This window comes from Rhincodon typus, chromosome 5 (genome assembly GCF_021869965.1).
Source record: "Rhincodon typus isolate 14 chromosome 5, sRhiTyp1.1, whole genome shotgun sequence".
Lineage (NCBI taxonomy): Eukaryota > Metazoa > Chordata > Chondrichthyes > Orectolobiformes > Rhincodontidae > Rhincodon > Rhincodon typus.
The window spans coordinates 15,861,019-15,885,881 of NC_063336.1; the positions used below are offsets into that span (position 1 = coordinate 15,861,019).

A 24,863-nucleotide genomic window follows, 5' to 3' on the forward strand; every position below is an offset into this window, starting at 1 on the left:
TACTCAGAGAGTAGTAAGGGCGTGGAATGCCCTGCCTGCAAAAGTAGTAGACTTGCCAACTTTAAGGGCATTTAAATGGTCATTGGATAAACATATGGATGATAATGGAATAGTTTAGGTTAGACGGGCTTCAGATTGGTTTCACAGGTCGGTGCAACATCGAGGGCCGAAGGGCCTGTACTGCGCTGTAATGTTCTATGTTGGCAGCTCCTAGAGAGCAATCCTTAATTCTGGGAGATTAGACCACCCTTGACAACTTTACCAGTGCTCCCAGAAGCAATTTCTGCTAAAAATTCACCAAATAATTTGCATTCATATTGCACCAGTTAGAAATCCTGTGCACAAGTTCCATGTAATTTCCTCGGGAACACAAAATAAGCATCTGCTACAGTTCCAAACATCCATTTAGGGTGGCACAGTGTTTAATGGCTATCACTGCTGCCTCACAGCACCAGGAATCCACGTTCGATTCCACCCTTGGGCAACTGTCCGTGTAGAGTTTGCATGTTCTCCCATGTCTGCTTGGGGTTTCCTCTGGGTGCTCTGGTTTCCTCCCACAGTCCAAAGATGTGCAAGTTAGGTGGATTGGCCATGCTAAATTGCCCATAGTATCCAGGGATGTGCAGACTAGGTGGGTTAGCTATGGTGGATGCAGGGTTACAGAGATATGGGTGGGGACGGGACAGGTTTGGGTGGGATGCCCTTTGGACCGTCAGTGTGGACTTGATGGGCCGAATGGCCTGTTTCCCCACTGTAGGGATTCTGTATAAAAGTGGCAAAATGCACTCATGGTGCAAAAACGGTGACAGACTTGAAATATTAACTCTTGCTTCTCTATCGACAAAGATGCTGTAAAACTTTTGTTGAGTATTTCCAAGTTCTGCTTTCACTGTACGCCAACATGAACTTGAACAGAACCTCCTACAGGCTAAGTGGATTAGCCATTAGCAACGCAAGTTTACAGTAGGGGTCTGAGTCCGGGTGAGAAGTTTCTCGGAGAGTTGGTGCAGACTTGTTGGGCCAAATGGCCTGTCTCCGCACTTGAGGGATTCTGCGATTCCCGTCTCTCCAAGGAGAACCCGGGGGAGCCGTTGGATTGTGGGAGTTGTAGTTTCCGGACGGTAAAACTACAATTCCCAGAATGCCGGTTGGGCGCGACGTTGTGGCCACACACCTCTTCCCTCCCACTCGCATCGAGCCGAGGCATCAAGCGGCTGCGAGGAGAATGAAACCGGGAGGAAGGGAAAAAGTAGAGGCAGGAGCGGAAGCGTTCGCCTGATCGAACTCGGGTCAGGACAACAGTCGAGCTGGGGTGGAATGGGCCCAGCGCTTGCTGGCGAACGGGCCGGGGCTGAAATGTCGAGAGGAGGCCGCGGCTCCGCGAACAAAGAGGTGTAAACAGACCAAAGAGAAGACACCCCTTTCCTTCCCTTCTCCTCCCCTCTGGAGGAGTCAGAGCTACTCCTCCCACTGCCGGAGCCCGGCACGTCCGTGTCTCAGCCGTTAGCACACAACAGCCCCGGGGGCTCGGCTGCTGCCGCAACACCCGCAGCTCGGGCTGCAGGGGTCAGGTGCCTGTTGGAGGGTGACTGGTTAATGGGGGTTTAACTAGTTTAATGCCCAGTGCGACAGGGATATCAGCTTGGGCGGTGGTGCAAAGTGCCCTGCCTCTTTCCCTGTCCCTATTATGTACACCTTTGTGGTCCGGGATCGGAACAGCTCCATCTACGCAGAAGTGGGTAAAGTGCTCATCTCCACGGGGCAATGGCGAAGACTCAAGAGGGACAACCCCAGGTTCAACCTGATGCTGGGGGAGAGGAACAAGCTGCCTTTCGGTACCCTGGGTAAGACTTGCTGGCGAAGTGGGGTTGGGGGGAGGGGGTGGCAGGGAGACATCTGTTTGGAAAACGTTTGCTTTCCAAGTGCTGTGTTTTTAAAATTGAGGGACTTGTGATCTGTCATCTCGAGACCAGTGCAGGTTTGCACTGCAGATCTGGGCGTGTCCTGCTATCTCCAGCACAACTGTGAGGTGGCCTTAATATTTATCCAATATATTCAATACATTATATCCAACCCAGGGGGGTTAAACCAAATCTACTTGGTCATGCTTTCAGTAATAAATTGTCTGGTCCCAGATAATTTTTTCTGAAACATCTAGTAAAATATTTTATTTGATTTACCTTGGAAGAAAAGTCAGATTTCTTCTTGTACTTTTAAAAATCTGAAAGCAATTTGGAATAGTTTTACAATTGTTCTTAACTCTATCTCTGCTGTACAATTGCAGCAAGTAATGCTGTGATACTTCTTGAACTGTCGCTTCTTGGGCTGCCAGAAACACTTCTTTTGGGCAATTTTTGTCTCCCTGCTAAAAGCTTTGAGCCTCACTGGGTGGAGAGGTGAATGAGTGAAAGTTGCACGTCAGTGCTATACTGGAGTGTCAGCTCTTCGTGTATCATCTTTGGTGCATATAGGCTGTTGCAGTGACACCATATCCCCCTTCTACTATTAAATGACAGGTTCAATTGGTAAATTTAACCCTTTCCAGACCATGAATAATCTGATCATTTTAAGCAACGTCACCACTGGAATTTAAAGAAGACTGAAGGGCTGCTTTATTTTGACACACCTCACCCCCACTAAATATCATCTCATTCTTAGTTCAAATTTACAAGGTCTTGAATTTTGAGTGTGGATTGTGTAATCGAGAAATTAAAGCTAACAGGGTTATTGAAGAATGTAAGTCCAATATAAAAAGCTGCAAATGTCAGTTAGAGAAAGATAGGCTTCAAATAGGCGCAATGAACTTTCATACTTGCACTGTAAAACACAAGATAGCCCAGCAGATACATAATGCAGAATCTGTGCTTTTTTTGTCTGAATTTTGCTGGAAAGTTGGGAGGGTCCTGTGTGTAGTTATTTACGTGTCATTTTTCTTAGAGAGCTTCAGTAACCTTTTTCTTGTCCTGCTGCGTGTGAATTGGTAGGTGCGGATGTTTAAATATTGTATTATGTGCATTGCAGTGCACCAAGATGCTATATCAGGGCTGTCCAGCATTTTACCATAAATGTTATGTTAGTGTAGCTGTGCTTCGCAGACTCAATGACATCAGATCTTTTATTGATGCTTGGTGACTAGGCAACAGTGCTGGAAAGTCTCATTTTACCCGACTGGGCGGGGCAGACAACTGATGTTGCATTGCACTCCAACTGGAATGATAGGACTTAGATTTTCATCTGAGCAAATTTCTGGTGTCCACACTGTAGTTGAAGAGGTTGGTCAAGGAAGGGTTGGGAGAGAAGAAAGTTGCTCATCGAGGGAAACAAAAATGAACTGAAGGGTGTGTTTATGTTAACTGCACTTTCTAGCAGCTGACAAATGCAGCATTGACAGAATGGGTCAGCTGCTCAAGCTTTATGCATGTAAATAAGCAGTTGATATGCAAGTCAGTTAGCTTAGCATCTGTTATTGGGAAAATGTTAGAGTTTATTATAAAAGATGGAATAGCAAAGCATTTATTAATGCATAATATGATCAAGCTGAGTCAGCATGACTTCATGAAGAGAAAAGCCATACCTGACAATTTTACTAGAATTCTATGGAGAAATACCAAGCAGGATTGATAAAGGGGAAAGCTGTGGACGGAATATATTTGGATTTTCAGAAAGTGTTTCATAAGGTGCCACATGTTAGACAACTTAACAGAAGAGTTCATGATGTTAGAGGTAGTATATTAGTATGGATAGAGGATTGGCTAACTACTAGAAGACAGAATTGGGATAACGAGGGGCATTTTCAGGCTGGCAACCTGTAACTAGCAGAGTGCCACGTGGATCAATGCTGGTGTGATAATTATTTACAATACATACTAATGACTTGTTGAGGAAAGTGAATGTACTGGAGCCCGGTTTTTTTCTTGACATAAAAATAGGTGGGACGGCAAGTATTGAGGATGATACCGAGCCTTCAGAGGGGCTTAGACTGGTTAAGTGAGTGGGCAAGAACTAGGCAGGTGGAATGTAATGTAGGGAAATTAAGATTTTCACCGTGGCAGGAAGAATTGAGGAGTTGAATATTATTTAAATGGGGAAAGACTGCAAAATGTTACAGAACAGAAGATTTGGAAGTCCTCGTCAACGAACCACAATAGCTAGTATTCCAAGTTCAGCAGATGATGGTGAATGGCCTTTAGTTCAAAGGGAGTGGAGTTCTAAAAGTGGAGGAGTTTGCTATAAGTGTATGAGGCACTAGTCAGACTGCAGCTGGAATACCACTATTGAACAGTTTTTGGCCCCTTATCAGAGGAGAGATATACTAGCATTGGAGGTATCCAGAGAAGATTCACCAGGCTTAAAGCAGGTATGGTTTCAGTAGGTTGGGCCTGTACTTGATGGAATACAGAAGAAAAACAGCTGACCTCATTGAAGCATGCAAGGTTCTTAGATGAGTTGACCTGGTAGGTAGCGGAAGGTTGTTCCCTTTTTTGGAGAGTCTCGTGCTAGAGGGCATAATATCAGAATAGGGGTCACACATTTAAAACAGAGATGAGGAGGAATTTCTTCCAAGGGTTGTGAATCTGTGGAATTCTTTACCACTGAGTGCTCTTGGGACTGGGTCATTAAGTATGTTCGAGGATGAGAGATTTTTAATTAGTAAGAGAATTCACGGTTATGAGTAAAAGGAAGAAAAGTGGAGTTGAGAATTATCAGACCAGTCATGACCTCATTGAATATTTGTGTAGATTCGATGGGCAGAATGGCATAGTTCTGCTCTTATGGTCGTCTTATGGCCATCCTAAGTCATTACTTTGACAGAAAATAAAGTAAGACCCAATCCCATTCCTATAAATTGGAATTTCTCATTTTAAATTTTCTTTGTCCTCCCAAGCTATAAGAAAATCAGCTAAGAAAAGTATTTCTCCTACCTTTTGAATTGAGATTTGTTTTCAATTAGCATAGATTCGCCAAATGTCTGGTGAATGAATTATAGCCATACAGCTTCCACCCTATCCTTGATCTCTCCTGAAACAGTGTGTGCTCTGCAGTAATCCTTTGGAGTCATTTGGTTCCCGATTGTGGCAAGCTCAAGTATGGCAGTCTCGATAATTCTGTTATTACTTCGGCTGCATAGAAATCAGTACAAACCTTTTCTCACCACTAAATCAAGAAAGAACATCTAATTTAAGTCAGTGCAGTACATGGATTTTGTCATTTTCTAAGTATAATACTTTGTATATGTATGAATGAGACCATAAAATATGGTACGGATATTGAAAATATTAAACTGGGGCCCAGTCAATAGGCTCAGTTGAATTCAAAAATCCCAGGGCATTATTCAAAGCACAACAGAAAGTTCTCCCCTATCTTTGAACAATTACTTATCTCTCAATTAATATTAGAAACAACAGATCATCTTCTCATTTTGCAATGTCTACAGCAAGGTCCCTCAAACAGTAATACAGTAGTTGCCAGGCCTCTACGTTCAAATAGAAGCAGTATTTTTTAGAAAGTCATAGACTGTGAATTGTCTTTTGGGATGTCATGAGGTTATGAAATGTACCAAAGAAATACGGGTCTTTTTTGCTTAGTTTCCACATAGATGATCTTGTAATTCACTGTACAATTTTCTTTTAAGCATCTCTCAAATCATTCAGTCATTAGTTTCCTTTCTCTCTTTTCATTTCTGGATAAGAACTATAGCTGAAGGTTGCGGCTGTACAGGGCATTGCTGCTGCTTTTAGAATACAGCAAACAATTCTGGTTGTCTTCTGTAGGAATGATGTTAAACTTGAGAGAGTGCAGAAGAGATTTACAAGGATGTTGCTGGGACTGGAGGGTGTGAGTTACAAAGAGAGGCTGGGGCTTTTTTCACTGGAGCATTGCAGGCTGAGGGTGACCTTATAAGGATTTATAAAATCATGAAGGGCATGGATAGGGTGAATAGCCAAGGTCCTTTTCCTAGGGTGCGGAAGTCCAAAACTATAGGGCACAGGTTTAAGGTGAGAGGAGAAAGATTTAAAGGGACCTGAGCGGCAACTTTTTCACGCAGAGGATGGTGTGTGTATGGAGCAAGCTGCCACAGGAGAAGGCATCTGGATGGGTATATGAATAGGAAGGGTTTAGAGAGATATGGGCCAAATGTTACCAAATGGGACTAGATCAGATTGGGATATCTGGTTGGCGCAGATGAATTGGACCCAAGGGTCTGTTTCCGTGCTATATAACTCTATGATTAACTTGCTTGCTTGTTTGCTGCATGGGTATTCACTGATTTGTGTAATTACAACATTTTCTGTTTTTGATTGCTAGGATTTGTGATCCATCACCCCTAGCTCCTCATTTACATTGGCTGCATCGTGCCTAGTTTAGGACAGTGAGCTGAGAATTGGAAGCAACTTCCTAGCTTTAATAATTTAATGTCATACAAAGACATGTTCCATGCTGAACAATAGATACAAAATAGTCCCTTTAAGTAAGTGTGAGTTATGAGTGTTGTGTGTTGCCAAGTTCAACAATGCACATTCTAATAATAGTGCCTTTGCTTACTTGCAGGTCATGAACCAGGACTTGCACAGCTTGTAAACTATTACAGGGGTGCTGACAAACTCTGCCGCAAGGCTTCATTAGTCAAGTAAGTAAATTGCTAGATTTAAATAAGAAAGCAGACCAGGCTACTGTACTGTGTACACAAAATACAGAGCACTCTTGAAACATATTTACTGAGCATACGCTTCATTTCCAGGGTGGAGGGCATTGATGAAAATGTTATTTGATTCACTAATGGGAAGTGGTGTCGCTGGCTGAGCCAATATTTGTTGCCCAACCCTAGTTGCCCTTGAGAAAGTGATAGTGACCTACTTTCTTGAACCATTGCAGTCCATGTGCTGTAGATAGACCTACTATGGCCAGAATGTCGTCCGGGAGGGAATTCCAGGATTTTGACCCTGTGACAGTGTGGGAACCACATTAAATTTCCTAGTCAGCGTGATGACTAGTTTGGTAGGGAACTTATACATGGTGATGTTCCCATGTATCTACTGCCCTTGTCCTTCCAGATGGAAGTGGTTGTTGGTTTGGAAGGTACTGTCTTAGGTACTTTGGTGAATTTCTGCAGTACACATCGTAAATGATGCATACAGCTGTTACTGAGTGTTGGTGCTGGAGGGAGTTGATGTTTAGGGATGTAGTGGCAGTCAAGTGGGCTGCTTTGTCCTCAATGGTGTCAAGCTTCTTGAGTGTTGTTGGAGCTGCACTCATCCTGGCAAGTGGGGAGTATTCCATCACACTCCTGACCAGCATTCCCTCTAATTTTCTTTTCTTCTCTGCAGACCTCTGTGGTCTGAGCATGGTAGTGACTTACTGAACCAGAAAGCAATGCTGTGATTCAGCATCAGGATGCTGTGCGCCTTGTACAGAATGTTGGAGTGGATGTAGCTTAGAGGGAATATTAAGTTCTGAGGAAGGGTCACCGGACCCGAAACTTTAACTCTGTTTTCTCCTTCACAGATGCTGCCAGACCTGCTGAGCTTTTCCAGCAACTTTGTTTTTGTTAGAGGGAATATTGCTCCTGACTTCTGGCTTGGGGCAGGCTTTGGGAAGTCAGGGGATGAGTTACTTGTTGCTGGATTCCTCGCATCTGAACTTCACTTGTTGCCATTGTATAAACATGGCTACTCCAGTTCAGTTTCTGGTCAATGGTAACCTCCAAGATATTGATATTGGGGAATTCGGTGATGGTATTGCGCAGAATGTTAGGGGGATAATGATTAGACTATCCCACTGGAAATAGTCATTGCCTGGCATTTGTGTGAATGTTAATTTGTACTTTTCAGCCCAAGCCCAGATATTGCCCAGGACTTGCTTTATTTAGACATTGACTACTTTAGTATCAGAGAAGTTGGGAATGATGCTGAAGATTGAGCAGTCAGCAGCCAATATCCGCACTTTCGAAGGAAACTTGTTGATGAAGCAGTTGAAGATGGCTGGTCTTAAGACAGTTCCCTGACAAACTCCTGCTGAGATGACTAACGTCCAACAACCATCTTCCTACTTGCCAGGTATGACTCTAGCCAGTGGAGAGTTTTCCCCATGAATCCCATTGATTCCTGTTTTGCTAGGGCTCCTTGATGCCACATTCCCTGAAATGTGGCATGGAATTCAGCTGTTCTGTCCATATTTGAACCAATGCTGTAATGAGATCAGGAGCAGAGTGAGTGTTGCTGAGCAGGTGCTGTTTGAAGCGCTGTTAATGACACCTTTAATCTCTTTACTGATGGTCAAGCGTAGACTGATGGGGCAGTAATTGGCCTGGTTAGATTTGTCCTGGTTTTTGTGTACAGGACATAACTGGGGAACTTTCCCGTTGTTGGGTATATACCAGTGTTGTAGCTGTAATGGAACGGTGTTAGGAACTTGACTAGGTGTGCAGCAATTTCTGGAGCGCAAGTCATTAATACTGTTGCCAGAATATTGTCAGGACCCACGGTTTTTTGCAGTATCCAGAGCCTCTAACTGTTTCTTAATAATAGGTGGTGTGAATAGAATAGGCTGAAGACTGGCGTCTGAGAAGCTGGGGATGGGGCCGAGTTGGATCATCCACTTGGTGCTTCTGGATGAAGCTTGGTGTGAATACTTTGGCTTTATCTCTTGCACTCGTGTGTTGAGTTCCCACATCATTAAGGATGGAGATATTTATGGAACCACCTCCATTGACTTTTTTAAATTGTCCTCTCAACTGCATGTGGCAGCACTGTGGAGCTTAGGTTTGATCTGTTAGTTGTGAAATTGCTTAGCTCTGTCTATCACTTGCTGCTTGTGCTGTTTGGGGTGCAAATAGGCTTTTCTTTTTGTAGCTTTACTGGGTTGACACCTCGTTTTTAAGCATGCATGCTGCTGCTACTCCTGGCATGCTCTCCTGTACTCTTCTTTGTGCCAGGGTTGGTCTTCCTGGCTTGATAAATGGTAGAACGGGGGATACGCTGGGCAATGAGGTTGAGATACTGTTGAAGAATGATTCTGCTGTTGATGGCCTACAGTGCCTCATGGATGGCCAGTCTGGAGTTGACGGATCTGTTTGAAGTCTGTTCTAATGTGCATGGCACAAGGTGGCCTCGGTGTAAATATTCATGTTGATCTCTGTCTCCACATGGGCCATATGGTAGCCACTCTTTCTGTTACTGTCATGGGCAGATGTATTTATGGCAAGCAGCTTGGCAAGGATGAGGTCAAGTATATTTTTCCCTCTTGTTGGTTCCTTTACCACCTGCCGCAGACCCAGTCTAGCAGTTTTGTTGTTTCGGCCTCAACCAACTCGATCAAGAGTGATGGAGTAGTGGTGCTGAAGATTGAAATTCCCCGCCCAGAGTACATTCTGTACCCTTGCCACCCTCAGTGCTTCCTCCAAGTTTTGTTCAATATGGAGTACTCATTCAGCAGTCAAGGGAGGGCAGTAATGAGCAGAAAGTTTCCGTGCCCATGTTTGACTTGATGCCATGAGACTTTAGGGTGGTACCTCCCTACTTACTGTATACCACTGTGCAGTCACTTCTGCTAGGGAAGTGGGCCTGTCCTGCTGGTGGGACAGGACATATTCAGGGATGGTAATTGTGTTGTCTGGGACACTGTCTGTAAGGTATGAATCTCTGACCATTGCTGTGTCAGCTTATTGCTTGACTAATCCATGGGAGAGCTCTCCCAATTTTGGCATTGGCCCCCAGATGTTAGTAAGGAGGACTTTGAAGTGTTTACAGGCTGTTTGCTGTTATCTTTTCTGGTCACTAGGTGAACGGTAGATGTTCTGTCCAGTTTTATTTCTTGTTTTGAGATTTTCTAGTGATTGATACAATGGAGTACCTTGCTAGACCATTTTGAGGGTCATTTTGAGAGTCAACCACATTGCTGTGGGTCTGGAGTCACATGTAGGCCAGACTGGGCAGGGATGCAGTTTCCTTCCCTATAGGACTTTAATGAGCCAGAAAGGTTCTTTCGACAATGACTCTTAGACTCTTAATTATTTTCTTAAATTTTTATTCAATTCAAATTACCCCATCAATCCATGATTAGATTCAAACCTGGGTGCTCAGCACATTGTATGCTGAGTCTCTAAATTAATAGGCTCATGGTAATACCATTAGACCATCACCTCCCTATAATTTAATGAAGTTTATGTCAACGTTGTTAATTCTAATTTCACCCTTTATGATGGTGTTGTACACAGCTTCCAGGCTAGTGGCATTGTGAGTCTACTTAAAATACATAGACTGCAGCAGTTCAAGAAACTGACCACCACCTTTAAGTTTTAGCGAAGATTTGTAGCTCGGGTTGTGGGTGAAGTTGTTGACTTGCTCGCCGAGCTGGCTTGTTTTTGTTCAGGCGTTTCCTCACCGTGCTAGGTAACATCATCAGTGAGGCCTCTGATGAAGCGATGTTGTTCTATTCCGCTTGAAATTTATACTGTCCAGTCTGTTATGGTGAGCTGTCATTTCTGGTTCTGTTCTGTATGGGTTTGTATATGGGGTCCAGTTCTATATGTTTGTTGATTGCATTATGGGTTGAGAACCATGCCTCTAGGAATTCCCGTGCGTTTCTATGTCTGACCACCACCTTCTCAAAGGCAATCACAACACCTAGATCCTATCAGTGAATAAGAAAACAAAACAAAATTCTTTCAAAGGTCAGCTGTGTTAACAGTGGCTAATGGTGACAGTCCCATTGTGTGTAGTATTTTCTATTTTAGACAGCTGATTGTGAATTTGAAAGGTACTTTTTTTTGCCCATTGTTAAAATTTACAAACAAATTACCCAGTTGTTTTGGCGATCGTGTAACTCAAGTCAACTCAGCAGATGTAACTTGATGCATTTGTTTTATTAAATTGGTGTTGCACATCATATGCCACAGAGGTGCTGTGAACAAGAGGAATATCTTTCCCTGTTTACAAACCATTCCAGGAGCTGAGATGGTTGTTGTACTGATCGTGAATGCTACTGGAACTGTCAGCGTAAAGGCCCTTGAAAATCTCTAATAAGCCGTTTGTAGTCCTTTGCCGCCTTAAGCTTTGCAAACTATTTGCCGTAAGAACTTGGGCATAATTGAATCTGGCCAGTAATTTAGTTGCTTGATTGATTTGATTTATTGTCACATGTCCCTAAGTACAGTGAAAAGCTTTGTTTGAGAGCAGTACATGCAGATCATAGTAATCAAGGTCATAGGGATCAAAAAAACTTGGACAGAGTAAGGCATACAGGTTACACCATGTGCTAGGCAAGATCAACATTAACAAGATCAGCATTATTTGAAGTTAGAGAATCCATTCATCAGTCTGATTTAACAACAATGTGTTATTTAGCACCCTTAATTTAACAAAACATCACAGGCCACTTTACAGGAGCTTAATGAAGCAAAATTAAATATGGAGCCATGTAGGAGAACTGGGAAAGGTAATTGCTAGCTAGGTCAAAGAGTAAGTTTACAAGGAGGGAAGGGAGGTGCAGAGTTACAGAAGTTCAGCAAGGGAATTCCAGGGCTCAGGGCCAATGCACCCGAAGGCACAGCAGTTGATAGTGGAGTAGTTAAAATTAAGGATGCTCAAGATGCCATCATTAGATGAGCACCAATATCCTTGAGGGTTTTGGAGATGGAGGAGAAAGCGCAAATGGGCAAGGTTAAGACGATGGATAGATTTGAAAACAAGATTGGGAATTTTAAGTATTACTTGACTGGGAGCCGATGTAGGTCAGTGAGCAAAGGGCAGTTGGGGAACGGGACTTGATGCAAGTAAGAAGATGGACAGTAAAGCTTTGGATGAGCTCAAGTTAATGTAGGGTGGAATGTGGGAGACCAACCAGGAGTATGTTGGAATAATCAAGTCTAGGCTTACAAAGGCCTGGATGAGGTTGGGCCAGGGTTGACTTCAGCTGATGTTATGGAGATAGGAAAAAAGCATTATTGATGGTGGAGTGGATCTGGGTTTGGAAGCTCACCTTGGGACAGTAATGACACCATGGTTGTGAACAATAACGTAGCAACATGGAAACAGTCAAGAGAGGTGGTGGTAAGGTAAAACTGAAGTGTTTTTGGATGACATCTCCCAAGAAGCACATTTAGATGAGAAATAGGAGGGGGTTAGGATAGATTCCTGGAGGACACCAGAGGTAATGATGCAGATGCAGAAAAGCAGAAGTTATTACTTATGAGTCTTTGACTGTGATTTAGAGCAGAATTGAACTAGGAAAGTGCCTTCCCATCTAGCTACATGACAGTGGAAAGATGTTTTTTGAGAATGGTGCAGTCAGAAACTGCAGGCAGCACAAGAAGGATAAGGAGATATACTTCATTCTAGTCATAGGAACATTGCATTTGTGACGTTGATAAGGGTTGTTCTGGTACTGTGATGCACAAAAGCTTAATTGTAAGAATGTGAATGTCTGTCTAGACCTTTGTTCTTGCTGAAGTGTTTAATATTTTTACTTTTGCTCACCCTGTCCAGTGGATTCTGTTATGTGAACATGACTGTGTCCTTTACTGTTGGTATTGTTTTTGATTTGTCCTGAGTTAACTAGAACAACTATGAATTTGTTACAAATTCCCATATGCTTGTGGGTCTTGTGTTCCTACTCTTGGGTGCTATCCAGTGAATATTGGAAGGCTTTTTTTGTGTGTGTATGTGTCCCTGTGTATCCTTCATGTGATGCTTGCACAGTCAAAAGAGGTAGCAGTGGGACATCTTGAAGACTTCTTCAGACGTCTTTAGAATCATAGTATTCCTACAGTGCAGAAAGAAGCCATTCAACCCATTGAGTCTTTGCGACCTCCAAAGAGCATCCCACCCAGACCCAGCTTCCTACCCTATCCCTGTAACCCTGCATTCGCCATGGCTAAATCGTCTAAGGAGAACATGGACACTCCACACAGCCAATCGCCCAAGGCTGGAATTGAACCCAGGGCTCCGGCGTTGTGAGGCAGCATTGCTAACCGCTGAGCCACCATGCTGCCCTAAGACTCAATCATTTGTGGAGGACTGGAGTCACGTATGGACTAGATTTGCTGGGTTGGTGCATTTCTTCTGTGAATTTTATTGAATCAGTCAGCTTATTTTTGACATCTATGGCTACTTTTGATGCTAGGTCACAAAACACCAAATCTATCGATTTCTGTCCCGCACCTTCTCATGGTGAAATTTGAATTCTCCATTTTTGGTTGCTTTTCCAGGACCATAAATACCAGAGTTTGCACAAGTTAAGTAACACGTCTTCAGAATTTCTTAAGTTAACAACTTAGTTGGTTTTTAATTTCCAACATGCACATCATCTTACCTTTTTCAAGAGATGGGGAGGTAAGTATCGAAAACATTGCTTGTAAAGCTTGCAAACTCATCAGCAAGGAAGCACCAGTTGACATGAATTTTTGTTTTTGACTGCTAAGAGTTTTTGTTTGTGCAGCCCCAGAGTTTGTGGAAAGTGTCTCTTTCTGTACTGAAGTTTGCTTGTGTTCATGGTTTGCTTTTTCAATGAAGCATCATGCTCTTTCTAAATTAGACTCATCAAGACAATCCCAGAGCTGATGGAATCGTGCACCTGGTTTCCAGAATCTTATGTGATCTATCCCATGGGTCTCCACACTACTCTGATACCTGTGAAGAATGGCATCAAAGCACAAAGAAATAACGCGAGAACAGATGATCGGGAAGCATTTTTGGCATCTTACCACAAGAGAGAGGAAAATGGAGAAAGCAACGTGTGGATAGCCAAATCTTCAGCAGGCGCTAAAGGTATGAATTACCTTTGATACCTGCATGTTAAATCTTCAAATGTGTGAAAGGCAATGGCCTTGTGGTATTACCGCAGGACTGTTAATCCAGAGACGCAGATAATGTTTTGGGGACCCGGGTTCGAATCCCACCACGGCAGATGGTGGAAATTGAACTCAATAAATATCTGGAATTAACAGTCTAAATGATGGCCATGAATCCATTGTCAATTGTTGGAAAAACCTGTCTGGATCACTAATGTCCTTTAGGGAAGGAAACTGCCATCCTTACCTGGTCTAGCCAACATGTGACTCTAGACCCACAGCAATGCGGTTGACTCTGAACTGCCCTCTGGGCAATTAGGGATGGGCAATAAATGCTGCCTGGCCAGCGATGCCCTCATCCTGTGAATGAATAAAGGAAAAAATAAAAGTCCTTTTGATATTGTTGCTTGAGAATCAGGAGGAGCCCTGGATCCCTCAAACAAATCTTCTGCCATCAGAGGATGGTTTGTATGTGGAATGAACTGCCAGAGGAGATGGTAACTTGTAAGTACAGTTACAACATTTAAAAGGCATTTGGAAAGGTACATGAGTAGGAACTGCTTAGAGTGATGTGGGCCAACTGCAGGCAAGTGGGACTAGTTTAGTTTGGGAAAATTGGTTGGCATGGATGAGCTGGACCGAAGGGTTTGTTTCCATGCTGTATGATCCTATGACTCTATAATCAACCTTGCCCACAAGTCCTTCACCACTTCGATCTCTCCGTCCACCCTCGTTCTTGATTGCTAAGCAGCCTCTCTGCTCATCAACTTGAAATGATTCCCTGTTACAGGGGAATATGTTGCTGGGGAACCCAGCAGTCCCTTGCTGTCTATTGCTGGTTTTCTTGTGAGAGGGCCAGGAACTGTTAAACGTGGCTGGCTGCATGCCAGGTAAAGAGACATAGAAAATAGGAGCAGGAGTAGGCCATTTGGCTCTTCAAGCCTGCTCTCCCATTCAATATGATTGTGGCTGATAGTACTCTGTTCCCACTCTTTCCCCATGCCGTAGGAATTATATCCATCTCCTTTGAAAAGATTCAACATTTTGGCCTTGATCACTTTCTGTGACAAGAATTCCACAGGCTCATCACTCTGGGTGAAGAAATTTCTCCTCATCTCAGTCCTAAATGGCTTACCCCAACTCTTAAATTATGATCTCTGGTCCTAGATTCCCCAGTCATTGGGAACATCTTCCTGTCTTTATCCCGACTAGTCTAGTTAGAATTTTATAGGTTTCTATGCGATCCCCTTCATTCTTCTCAAGTGAATATTATCCTAACTGATCTAGTCTCTCTTCAAATATCATCCTAGGAACCAGTCTGGGAAACCCTCCCTCCATAGCCAGAACATCTTTCCTCAGAAATGGAGACAAAAGCTGCACGCAGTACTCCAGTTTGGTCTCACCAAGTCCTTGTACGATTTATTCCTCAAAGAATAAGGCTGTGCAGCAGGTAGTGTGCAAAACTCCTAGATAGCTGTAGTTGTGCTATGGTAAGAATTGACTCAAGTGTCCCAAGTCCCTGCGTGGATCCTCCATCCATCCTGAACCCTGTTCCATTGTCCTATTTCCTCTCTCAACACAGTTTTAACATAGCGGACCGTATACCCAATTATCCTCCTACTGTAGAATCCTGCCTGCAGTCTGTCTGACCGCATCACTTTGCCCTCAAATGTTTCACATCTAACACTGCTCAGTGCCTTTCACTACATTCTGTTTGTCCTTGGGCTTGACCTCCAACTGTGAAGTGACTTGGGTCTTCTGTTTTACTTTGTGGAAGGTCTTTTATAAATGTTGTTCAGCATTCACAATAATGCACTAATGAGCGATAGTCTCTAATTGTTGATCAGGGATTAAGGCCATGGCCAATATTTCCCTCTAGCAGGTCCTGATGTATCAAGTCTAATTATAGATGAGGTTGGCTAATTGCATCTGACTGTGAAACTCTGACTTGTATAGCTCTTGTATTTTAAATAATAGTGTAGTTACCTACTTAGCTATCAGGATTACATTTTCTATTTTAACTGGGGATTTTTGAGTTGGAATACAATTGAATAGTTTAGTGGTATTTCAATATTAATGTACCGCAGAAGCATCTTCCTCTCTTCTGTGGTCTTTTTAAAGATGATACATGTCAAGTTGTAGTAGGTATTCTCCTAACCCTGTTTCTCATTGTCATAAAAAGCATGTAATGCAGAAGTAATGCATCATGCTATTTATTCTCTATAACTTTGGGACATCTCCAATTTCAACATGCACTGTGTCAGTCCAGATTATATCACTGATGGAGTGTTGCATTGTTAGGGGACCTATCAGAAGAGACATTCAGCTGGAGGCACACTTGGACTTTGCACAAGTTGTGTATCATATGTACACTTAGTTATTTGAATATGAAGTGCCTTGAGTGATCAGAAGGCCATTATCAAAGACCTAAATAATTAAAGCACTTTCTTTACTTAATTGCAATATCCTGACTCTGCATGCAGCATATGTTTTTGATTGAATTTGTACATTGATATCTCTTACAGGTACTGGAATTTTTATTTCTTCTGACGCTAATGAATTGATGGATTACATAGATAATCAAGGTCAAGTTCACGTGATTCAGAAATACCTCGAGAGACCTTTACTGTTAGAACCAGGACATCGCAAATTTGACATCAGGTAATGGAAGGCTGTTTGTTTATTTGTTTGTTTATGGTGCGTGAAATGTTTTGGTCCTTCTCTAACTGCACGTTGAATAAGAATATAAGAAATAGGAGGAAGAGTAGGCCATTTGGCCTCTCAAGCCTGTAAGATCATGCCTGATCTGCATAGGGCCACAACCCCTCTTCCATGTTAACTCCTCATAGCTGTAAACTCCCTGATATTTCAAAAACCTGTCTGCCTCCTCTTTTTAAAAACTTGCAATGATCTGGCCTCTGTACTTCCTGGGATAAAGAATTCCGGATGTTCACTACCCTGTGGGAAAAGAAATTCCTTTGCACCACAGTTATAAATGAGTATTTCCTAATTTGACATTCCACCATTAGTGGAAACATCTTATCAACACCTACCTTGTCAAGTTTCAATAATATCACCCCTCATTTTTCTAAACTCTAGCGAATAAAGGCCTTAACTGTGAAGCTGTTCTGGATAAAGACAGCACCTTCATTCCAGGATTCGGCCTAGTGATTTTCTTTCGAACTGCATCCAATGACAGTATATCCTTTATTAAATATGGGGCCCAAAATTGTGTGTTCCAGGTGCAGCCTCACCAACGCCCTGTACAATGATAGCAAGATTTTCCTATTTTTAAATCCCAACCCCTTAACAATAAAAGCCAAAATTCCATTTGAACCTTAATTATTTGCTGCACCTATGTGCTAACTTTGTGTCTCATGTACAAGAGCACCCAGATCCCTCTGCTCTGCATTTTTGGAATCTCTCTCCATTTAAGTAATAGTCTTTCTTTCGATTTTTCCTAACGGGAAGGTGTAGGAGGTGAGAAACTACCTTCCTGTATTAACACAAGTTCTTGATGGCTTGTATTCTGAAGTCACAATGTTGTGCCAGCAATTTTCCTTCAATCTTCAGGTCTGAACTTTTTCAGTACTTTTTCCTCTGTTTCAATGGTTTTATAGTGGTGAATAGACCTTGCCCTGTGATTAGGAAGCTTACTGTTCCAGAGTTAACTGTTACGGAGAGGGTGCAAAGGAGATTCACTAGGATGTTACTTGGGATAGAGAATTTCGGCTAAGAGGAGAGGCTGGATGAGCTCAGGTTGTGTTTTTTTTTGGAGCAGAGAAGAGTGGGGGCGGTAACTTGATAGAGGTATGTAAGATTGAGTAGTAAGTTAAGATGATCAGAAAGAGAAATGTGATTTCAGTACATTGTGATAATGAGCAATGATATTTGATGTATTGCAAACAAGAAGATATTTTCTTAATTTATCAAAACAGAATATAACTTCTCATCAGCTCTCAGTCAGAAGGACACCTTCAAATCCGAATGCAAAGAAGTCTCTCGGTGATTGTCATTCAGTGAACATAGCTACCAGCACCTGGGTTCAGCAGTTAGCATATCCATTGAAAACTCTTAATTAAATACAAGATGAAAGACCAGTTTCATTATGATTCTTAAGGTTACCATGAAGGATTCCCCTTCTCAAAATCTTTCCTCACTTGATGCGTGATGATCCTCCGGTTAAACTATGACCAGTCATCTCTATCTAATGAGAGAGCAGCCTCATGACTATAGTGACTTCATCTTTTAGTTTTACTAGAAGGTTTAGTGACCTTAAAGATAGATAAACTTGAGAAAGAGGAATGTGCAAAGAGATCTGGGTGTCCTTGCACATCAGTTGCTGAGGTAAAGCATGCAAATGTTGGAGTCCCTCTATAGCAAGAACATCTTTCTTCCGATAAGGATACCAAAACTGCGCACAATATTCCTGGTGTGGTCTCAACACATTTGTGGCGATGATGCAACATTTCATTTCAGCGATTCCAACATGTCTGCCTCTTTCCATTAGCGAGCACTCTCCCCTACCTGGTTGACAAGGCCCTGCAATGTATCCAGTCCATTTCAGGCACTTCTGCTCTCAACTCTTCCCAGCACAATGATAAGGTTCCTCTTGTCGCCATGACATTCCAGCCTCTCTTTTTAACAGATTATCCTCCTCCTTGTTCTGAAGAAGGGTCACTGGACTCAAAACATTAACTCTGTTTTCTCTCCATAAGTGCTGCCAGACCTGCTGAGTCTCTCCAGCAATTTGTTTTTCTTTGTTTCAGATCTCCAGCATCTGTAGTCCTTTGTTTTATTCTGTGGGTATCATTCCTGTTGTGACATGCTAGCCCGCTCCTTAGTCACCCTAACAGCCGTTCCCTTTTCTATCTTCCATGTAAATGTAGGAGATTCAATATCTGCCATTTCCTCCATTCGCCTCCATTCTCACTGCTAAATGTTTTATACTGTTTTATTTCAAGTGAAACAGCGATTTAATTTTGTTTTAATTTAGCACACTGTATTGGCCGCTCGCAATGTGGTCTCCTCCACATTAGTGAGACCAAATGCAGGCTGGTGACCAGTTTGCAGAGTCCCTCTTTTCATTTGGCAAGCATCAGCCTGAGCTTTGGTTTGCTTGTTGTTTTTAGTTTTCCTTTTTGCTCCCATTCTGACCTTTCTGTCCATGGTCTGTGGTAGTCTTCCATTGAATCTTTTTGTAGGTCGAAGTAACAGCACCTTACATGAAATTTCTTACATTTCTATCTGTTTTCAGTTCTGCTGATTTGTTGATGACTCTCCACTAATGCTGCCTGATCTACATCATTCTTTTTGGTCTTGCTTTAGTTTTTCAGCATCCAGAGTATTTCACTATTGTATTAATGTAAAAGGGTCATGACTGTCCATAGCCACACAAACTGCAAAGCAAAACAGTATGTTGCTTTGAAATTATTTTAGACTGGTATTCTCAGCGTTGAAAGTCTTAATTAGCTATTTGGGTACTGAGGCAGTAGTGAGAAAGAAGGACACATCCAGAATATGTGTAGGCTTTCTTCAAGCTGACACAACTAAAGTGCATGAATCTTTCAGACGCAAGCAGCAACTTGTAGTTGCACCTTTACACTTGGAAATTTGTTCTACATTAATTAGATAAAAAAGAATGCAGCACCAAAGGAGAAATTGGGAGGCGGGGTGTGGGGGGTGTCATCAAATTATTCTAGGACACGATTCAGAGAAGAACATCTGAGGTTTCCCAATTGTCTAGGCTAATATTTATCCGCAATCAGTGTTGGTAAAATAAATGATCTGATATTTTGATGCAGCTCATGGGACCTTTCTGTGTACAAAATTGGTTGGTACAATACAACAATTCAAAGTATTTCATTGGCTGGAATGTACTTTTGAAATTACGTCATGCAAGTTACTGTATAAAAGCTTCTTTCTGAAGAGGTTGAAGACTGGTAAAACAATAGATTGACATGCATTAGAATGGAGTTGGCAGATGAGAATGACTGGGTGGCTTGTTTTGTATTACAGGCCTCTGCTGTCTTGCAAGTACTTACTGTGTGTTTCTTTCCTTGTACTTCCAGAAGCTGGGTACTTCTTGATCACCAGTATAATATTTACCTCTATAAGGAAGGTGTATTGCGGACTTCCTCTGATCCATACAATAGCACTGATTTTCAAGACAAAACCAGTCATCTGACAAATCATTGTATTCAGAAAGAATACTCCAAGAATTATGGGAAATATGAAGAAGGCAACGAAATGTTTTTTGAAGATTTCAATCAGTATTTAATGAACACTCACAACGTTAACTTGGAAAACAGTATTTTACCACAAATCAAGCAAATCATAAGGTGCACTTTGAAGTTATTTTGAATTTCTGCATTGACTGACCCTTATTTGGGCTCACTTATTTTTATTTAATCGTCATTCTATTGATTTTAAATTAATAACTGGTGCATATTCTCTGCAGGAAGATTTGGAGGCTCAGAGACCAGTATCTGCTGAGGGTAAGGGGCACTGGGTTGTTTATTGCTACTTGATGGTTATTGAGTGTCATTGGTTGTAAGCAGGTTTTTCTGCCCCCTTTTGGTGTTGGTACAAGTTCCTGAACTCACTTTTTTCATTGACAAATTATTGAGAGACAGCTGGATTATGACGATTGTTTTTTTTCTGTTTAGTAGCTGGTTGCAGAATAACACCCATCACACTATTGACCCTGAAATCTGTCAGTTTTCTCTGTATGGTGTAATACCCACGTGTTTCTGGGAAATCTTATCTACACCCCTGTAATACCTCTATTTCCTTTGAACAGGACCACATTGCAGGAGCTTCTCAGTGTAGTGTTTTAGGCCCAACTATCTTCAGGTGTTTCACCAATGACCTTCCCTCCATCATGGGAATATTTACTGCTTATTGTACCATTTTTGAGCACCATTAGTGACCCTTCAAAAACTGAAGCAGCCCGTGTCATTTCTGAGCCCAACAATGGACATTGCATTTGCACAAGTGACTTTTGTACCATATGAGTGCAAGTCAATGACCCTTTTGAATAAGAGATTATTTAACCTTCACCGTCTGTCATTCAGTGGCTGACCACCACCCTCCAAGAAAAAATGATCCGTATACTGGGAATTGCCATTGAGCAAAGACTGAACTGGACTAGCCATATAAATAAAAGCAAAGTGCTGTGGATGCTGGAGACCTGAAATAAAAACAGAGTGCATCTTTGCAGGGAGAAACAAATTTTAACCTTTCAAGTCTGATATGACTTTTCTTTGAAACTAGCCATGCAAATACTCTGGCTGCAGTGAGTAACTCATTTCTTATCTCCCCAATGTATATCCACCATCTACAAGGCACAAATCCAAAATCTGATAGAATTCATTCCACTTTGCTGGATGAGTAAAGCTTTGATAAGAGCAGAATCGAGCTATTCAGCCGATCAAGTCTGCATCATTCAGTGAGATCTGATAACCCCAAACTCAACTTTCCTGTCTTTTCACAAAAGCCCTAGATTCCCTTATTAATTAAGAATACCCAAGTATCTTGAACTCATCCAGGATGAAGCAGTCCCCTTGACTAGCACCAATGAACAATGGCAAATGGTGTCTACGATCTGCTAGATGCACTGCAGTAATTCACCAAGGCTCCTTCAATAGCACCTTCTAAACCTGTGACTTCTACCATCTAGAAGGACGAGAATAGCTGATCCATAGGAAAACTACCATGTACAAGTTCACACAGTCTTTCACCATCCTGATTTGGAACTAAATTGCCATTCCTTCACTGTTGCTGGGTCTAAATCCTGGAGCTTCCTTTCTAATGTCATTATGATTGCCCCTTCCCCCAAAGACTGCAGTGGTTCAGGAATGTCACTCGCATTATACTCCAGGGAAATTGGGAATGGGCAGTAAATTCCAGCCGAACTAGCATTGCTCACATCCCATGAACGGATGTTTTAAAAAAAAACATCAGAAAAGCATCTGGTATTCTTCAGCCTGGTCGAACCTGGGTTTGATATAGGTTTAGGATTTTGTGAAGATTTGTAGCTCGGGTTGTTGATGCGGTTGTTGCCAAGCTGATAAGTTTGTTTGCAGATGTTTTGTCACCCTACTAGGTAACATCAGTGCGCCTCTGGTTAAGTGTTGGTGTTCTGTTCCGCTTGCTATTTGAGTCTCAGTTTGCTGGGGTGGGTGGCATCACTTCTAGATTTATTTCTTAGTGGTTGGTATATGGGATCCAGCTCTACATGTTTGTTAATGAGTTCCGGTTTGAGTGCCAGGCCTCCAGGAATTCTTGTGCATGTCTTTCCTTGGCTTGTCCTAGGATGGCGATGTTGTCCCAGTCAAATTGGTGTCTGTCTTTGTCCATGTGTATTGAAATGAGCGATAGTTGGTCATGTCTCTTGGTAGCTAGTTGGTGTTTGTGAACCTTGATGGCTAATTTCCATATCGTCTGCCCTATGTAATGCTTTTGGCGGTCTTTGCATGGTATCTAGTAAATAACGTTGGTTTTGTTAGTTGTGGTTGTCAGATCCTTTATTCTCATCGGTAGCAGTCTTAGTGTAGCTGTTGGTTTGTGGACTATCATGATTCCTAGGGGGCAGAGTAATCTGGTAGTCATTTCAGATATGTCCTTAATGTATGGTAGAGTGACTAGTGTCTCTGGACATGTTGTGTCTTCCTGTTGTGGTCTGTCGTATAGTTATTGGCGGACTATGCTTTTTGGGTAACCGTTGTTTCGAAAGACGCTGTATAGGTGTTCTTCCTCAGCTTTGCGCGGTTCCGGGATGCTGTAGTGTGTTGCGGCTCGCTTGAACAGTGTTTTGATGCGGCCTTGGTTCTGTGGGTATTGGGATGATTGCTGGTGTAGTTGAGTACCTGATCTGAATGGGTGTCCTTCCTGTGTATGCTGGTCTGGAGTTCACCATTGACCTTGCGTTTGACTGTTACATCCAGGAAGGGAAGTCTGTTGTTGTTCTCCTTTTGCCCGGTGAATTTTAGCTGGTAAGGATGTAGTTTATGAGTAGATGGGTTTCCTCCAGTTTAGAGCATTTGATAATAACAAAGTTGTCATCTACATAGCGGATCCTTAGTTTGGGTTGGATGGTGGGGAGAGCTGTCCATTCCAGTCTTTGCATTACAGCTTCCGCTATTAATCCTGATATCGGTGATCCCATGGGTGTTCCGTTAATTTGTCCTTTCACCTTGCCGTTGAAGGTGAAGTGGGTTGTGAGGCACAGATCCAGTGGTTTGAGGGTGACGTCTTTGCTGATGGTGTTGGTGTTGTCAGGTGTCTATATCCCTGGACTGTTTAATAGTGAGGCTAGTGCTCCCTTGGCTGGAGGGATATTTATGGAGGTAAATAGTGCAGTCATGTCGAAGGAGACCGTGATCCCGTCCTCATCTATTCTGGTGTCCTTGATGATGTTGAGGAATTCTTGGGCGGAGTGGATGGAGTGGTTTGAACCGTTTACTAGGTGTTTCAGTATCCTTTGTAGTTCTTTCGCTAATCTGTATGTCGGTGTACCCAGCAGTGAGACTATGGGTCTTGGGGGGACCTCCAGCTTGTGTACCGTGGGGAGTCCATAGAAGCGGTGTGTGTTTGATCCCTCTGGTTTCATTCTCTGGTAATCAAATTTGCTAATTTCACCCATTTTGTGCAGATTCCTCTGGGTGGTTATAATACCATTTTCCAGTTGTGGTGTTGGTTGGTGTCGGTATCTGTGAGTAAAGTGTTCACTTTCTTGATGTTCTGTGTTCTGTTCAGTCTGACAATCATGCACCCTTTGTCCGCTGGTAGGATTACAATGTTCCTGTATCTCTTGAGTTCTTGTAGGCCTTTCCTCTCTAGTGTGTTGAATGTGTTCCCTTCACTCCTTCTGCTTAGTGTTGGTCCCCAAGGTACACAATTTTGCTTTGCTCCCGTTTTCTGCTTTCTGTTAACGCAGCAAGTAATTCATGTTTTGACTTGTCCCCGACACCACAAATGCTGACCTGATTAATTGGTTTATTATGGGACATCATATTGAAGGCATTTTGAAAATCCAGATAAATTAAACTGACTGCTTTACAGTTTAAACTCTGTATTTAACAACTTGCCACTGATGTGGTTGGTAACTTATCCACCTGTGTTTCTTTTTGGGGTGAGTTGTGGCGTTGATGAGGTTGCCAACTCTAGTTTGATCTATTCCTGGAGATATCACATGAATGCATCACATCGCTTGAACTACCCTTTCTCCCATGTGTCACTATAGGTTGATCCTCTAAACACACTAAAAATTACAGGCCAATTGGAAGAGAAATTTCTTATCCAATTTATTGGATTTATTACCTTGTTAGATTAGACTTGGCTATTCAGAAGACTTTTCGCCATTTCCAAACTTTTTATATCTGTCAAATGAAGTCTTGGTAGGAAGTGGCATTAGCAGCAATAAAGTAAAACTGATATGACGTTTCTCCGGGTGGCTTGCAGCATTGCCCTGAGCATTAACCTTGAATTCTTGAGGAGTCCGGGGCTATCCTGTAGGGTTAACAACCCTAGGGCTAGATGCGAACTTGCAAAATACTCTATATATAGGTGGGAAAATTAAAGGATGTAAAATGTGTGATTAAGAAGTCATAATGGGGTATCTGACAGCTTTAAAAATTCATCTGTTTTCTGGTTTCCATTCTCACTTGATCTTGCTGATCCTTGTTAACTTGTGAAACTTTCAACTCCTGTCTTTGTTTTATCTTTAGAAGCTGCCTCATGTGTATAGAACCTGCAATCGCCACTAAGCTGCTCCCATACCATAGCTTTCAACTGTTTGGGTTTGACTTTATGGTTGATGAAGATCTCAAAGTCTGGCTAATTGAAGTGAATGGAGCTCCTGCCTGTGCTCAGTAAGTTTGCTGTTTGTTGGTGCTTTATGCGGCAGTTCACCTAGATGTTCTGACATGGCTTAATTTTATTGTGCTTGTAGGTGTTTCAGTATCAATCTGCGAATAATTAAGAAGTCATTTTCTAGGTTATTCCAAAATAAAGCCTTTTAATTGCATGAAATAGTAAGAACTGCAGATGCTGGAGTCCGAGGTAACAAAGTGTG

The 24,863-nt window shown here is 42.3% G+C and overlaps 1 protein-coding gene across 4 annotated transcripts in view; it reads left to right on the forward strand.

The window, feature by feature from the left end:
* Positions 1 to 406: 406 nt before the first annotated feature.
* The window catches only part of ttl (tubulin tyrosine ligase), a 29,014-nt gene continuing 4,557 nt past the window's right edge, over positions 407 to 24,863 (forward strand). Inside the window, exons 1-8 of one of the 4 annotated variants that reach the window (XM_048597168.1) lie at positions 407 to 1,844; positions 6,550 to 6,628; positions 13,531 to 13,763; positions 16,312 to 16,447; positions 19,858 to 20,127; positions 20,247 to 20,283; positions 23,442 to 23,501; positions 24,517 to 24,658. In XM_048597168.1, the coding sequence (XP_048453125.1) occupies positions 1,688 to 1,844; positions 6,550 to 6,628; positions 13,531 to 13,763; positions 16,312 to 16,447; positions 19,858 to 20,127; positions 20,247 to 20,283; positions 23,442 to 23,501; positions 24,517 to 24,555 (1,011 nt within the window). In that variant the 5' untranslated portion in view covers positions 407 to 1,687 and the 3' untranslated portion in view covers positions 24,556 to 24,658. Of the gene's footprint in view, positions 1,845 to 6,549; positions 6,629 to 13,530; positions 13,764 to 16,311; positions 16,448 to 19,857; positions 20,128 to 20,246; positions 20,284 to 23,441; positions 23,502 to 24,516; positions 24,661 to 24,863 lie in introns of those variants that run through there. The other 3 variants (XM_048597167.1, XM_048597169.1, XM_020535152.2) reach the window with 3 other exon arrangements.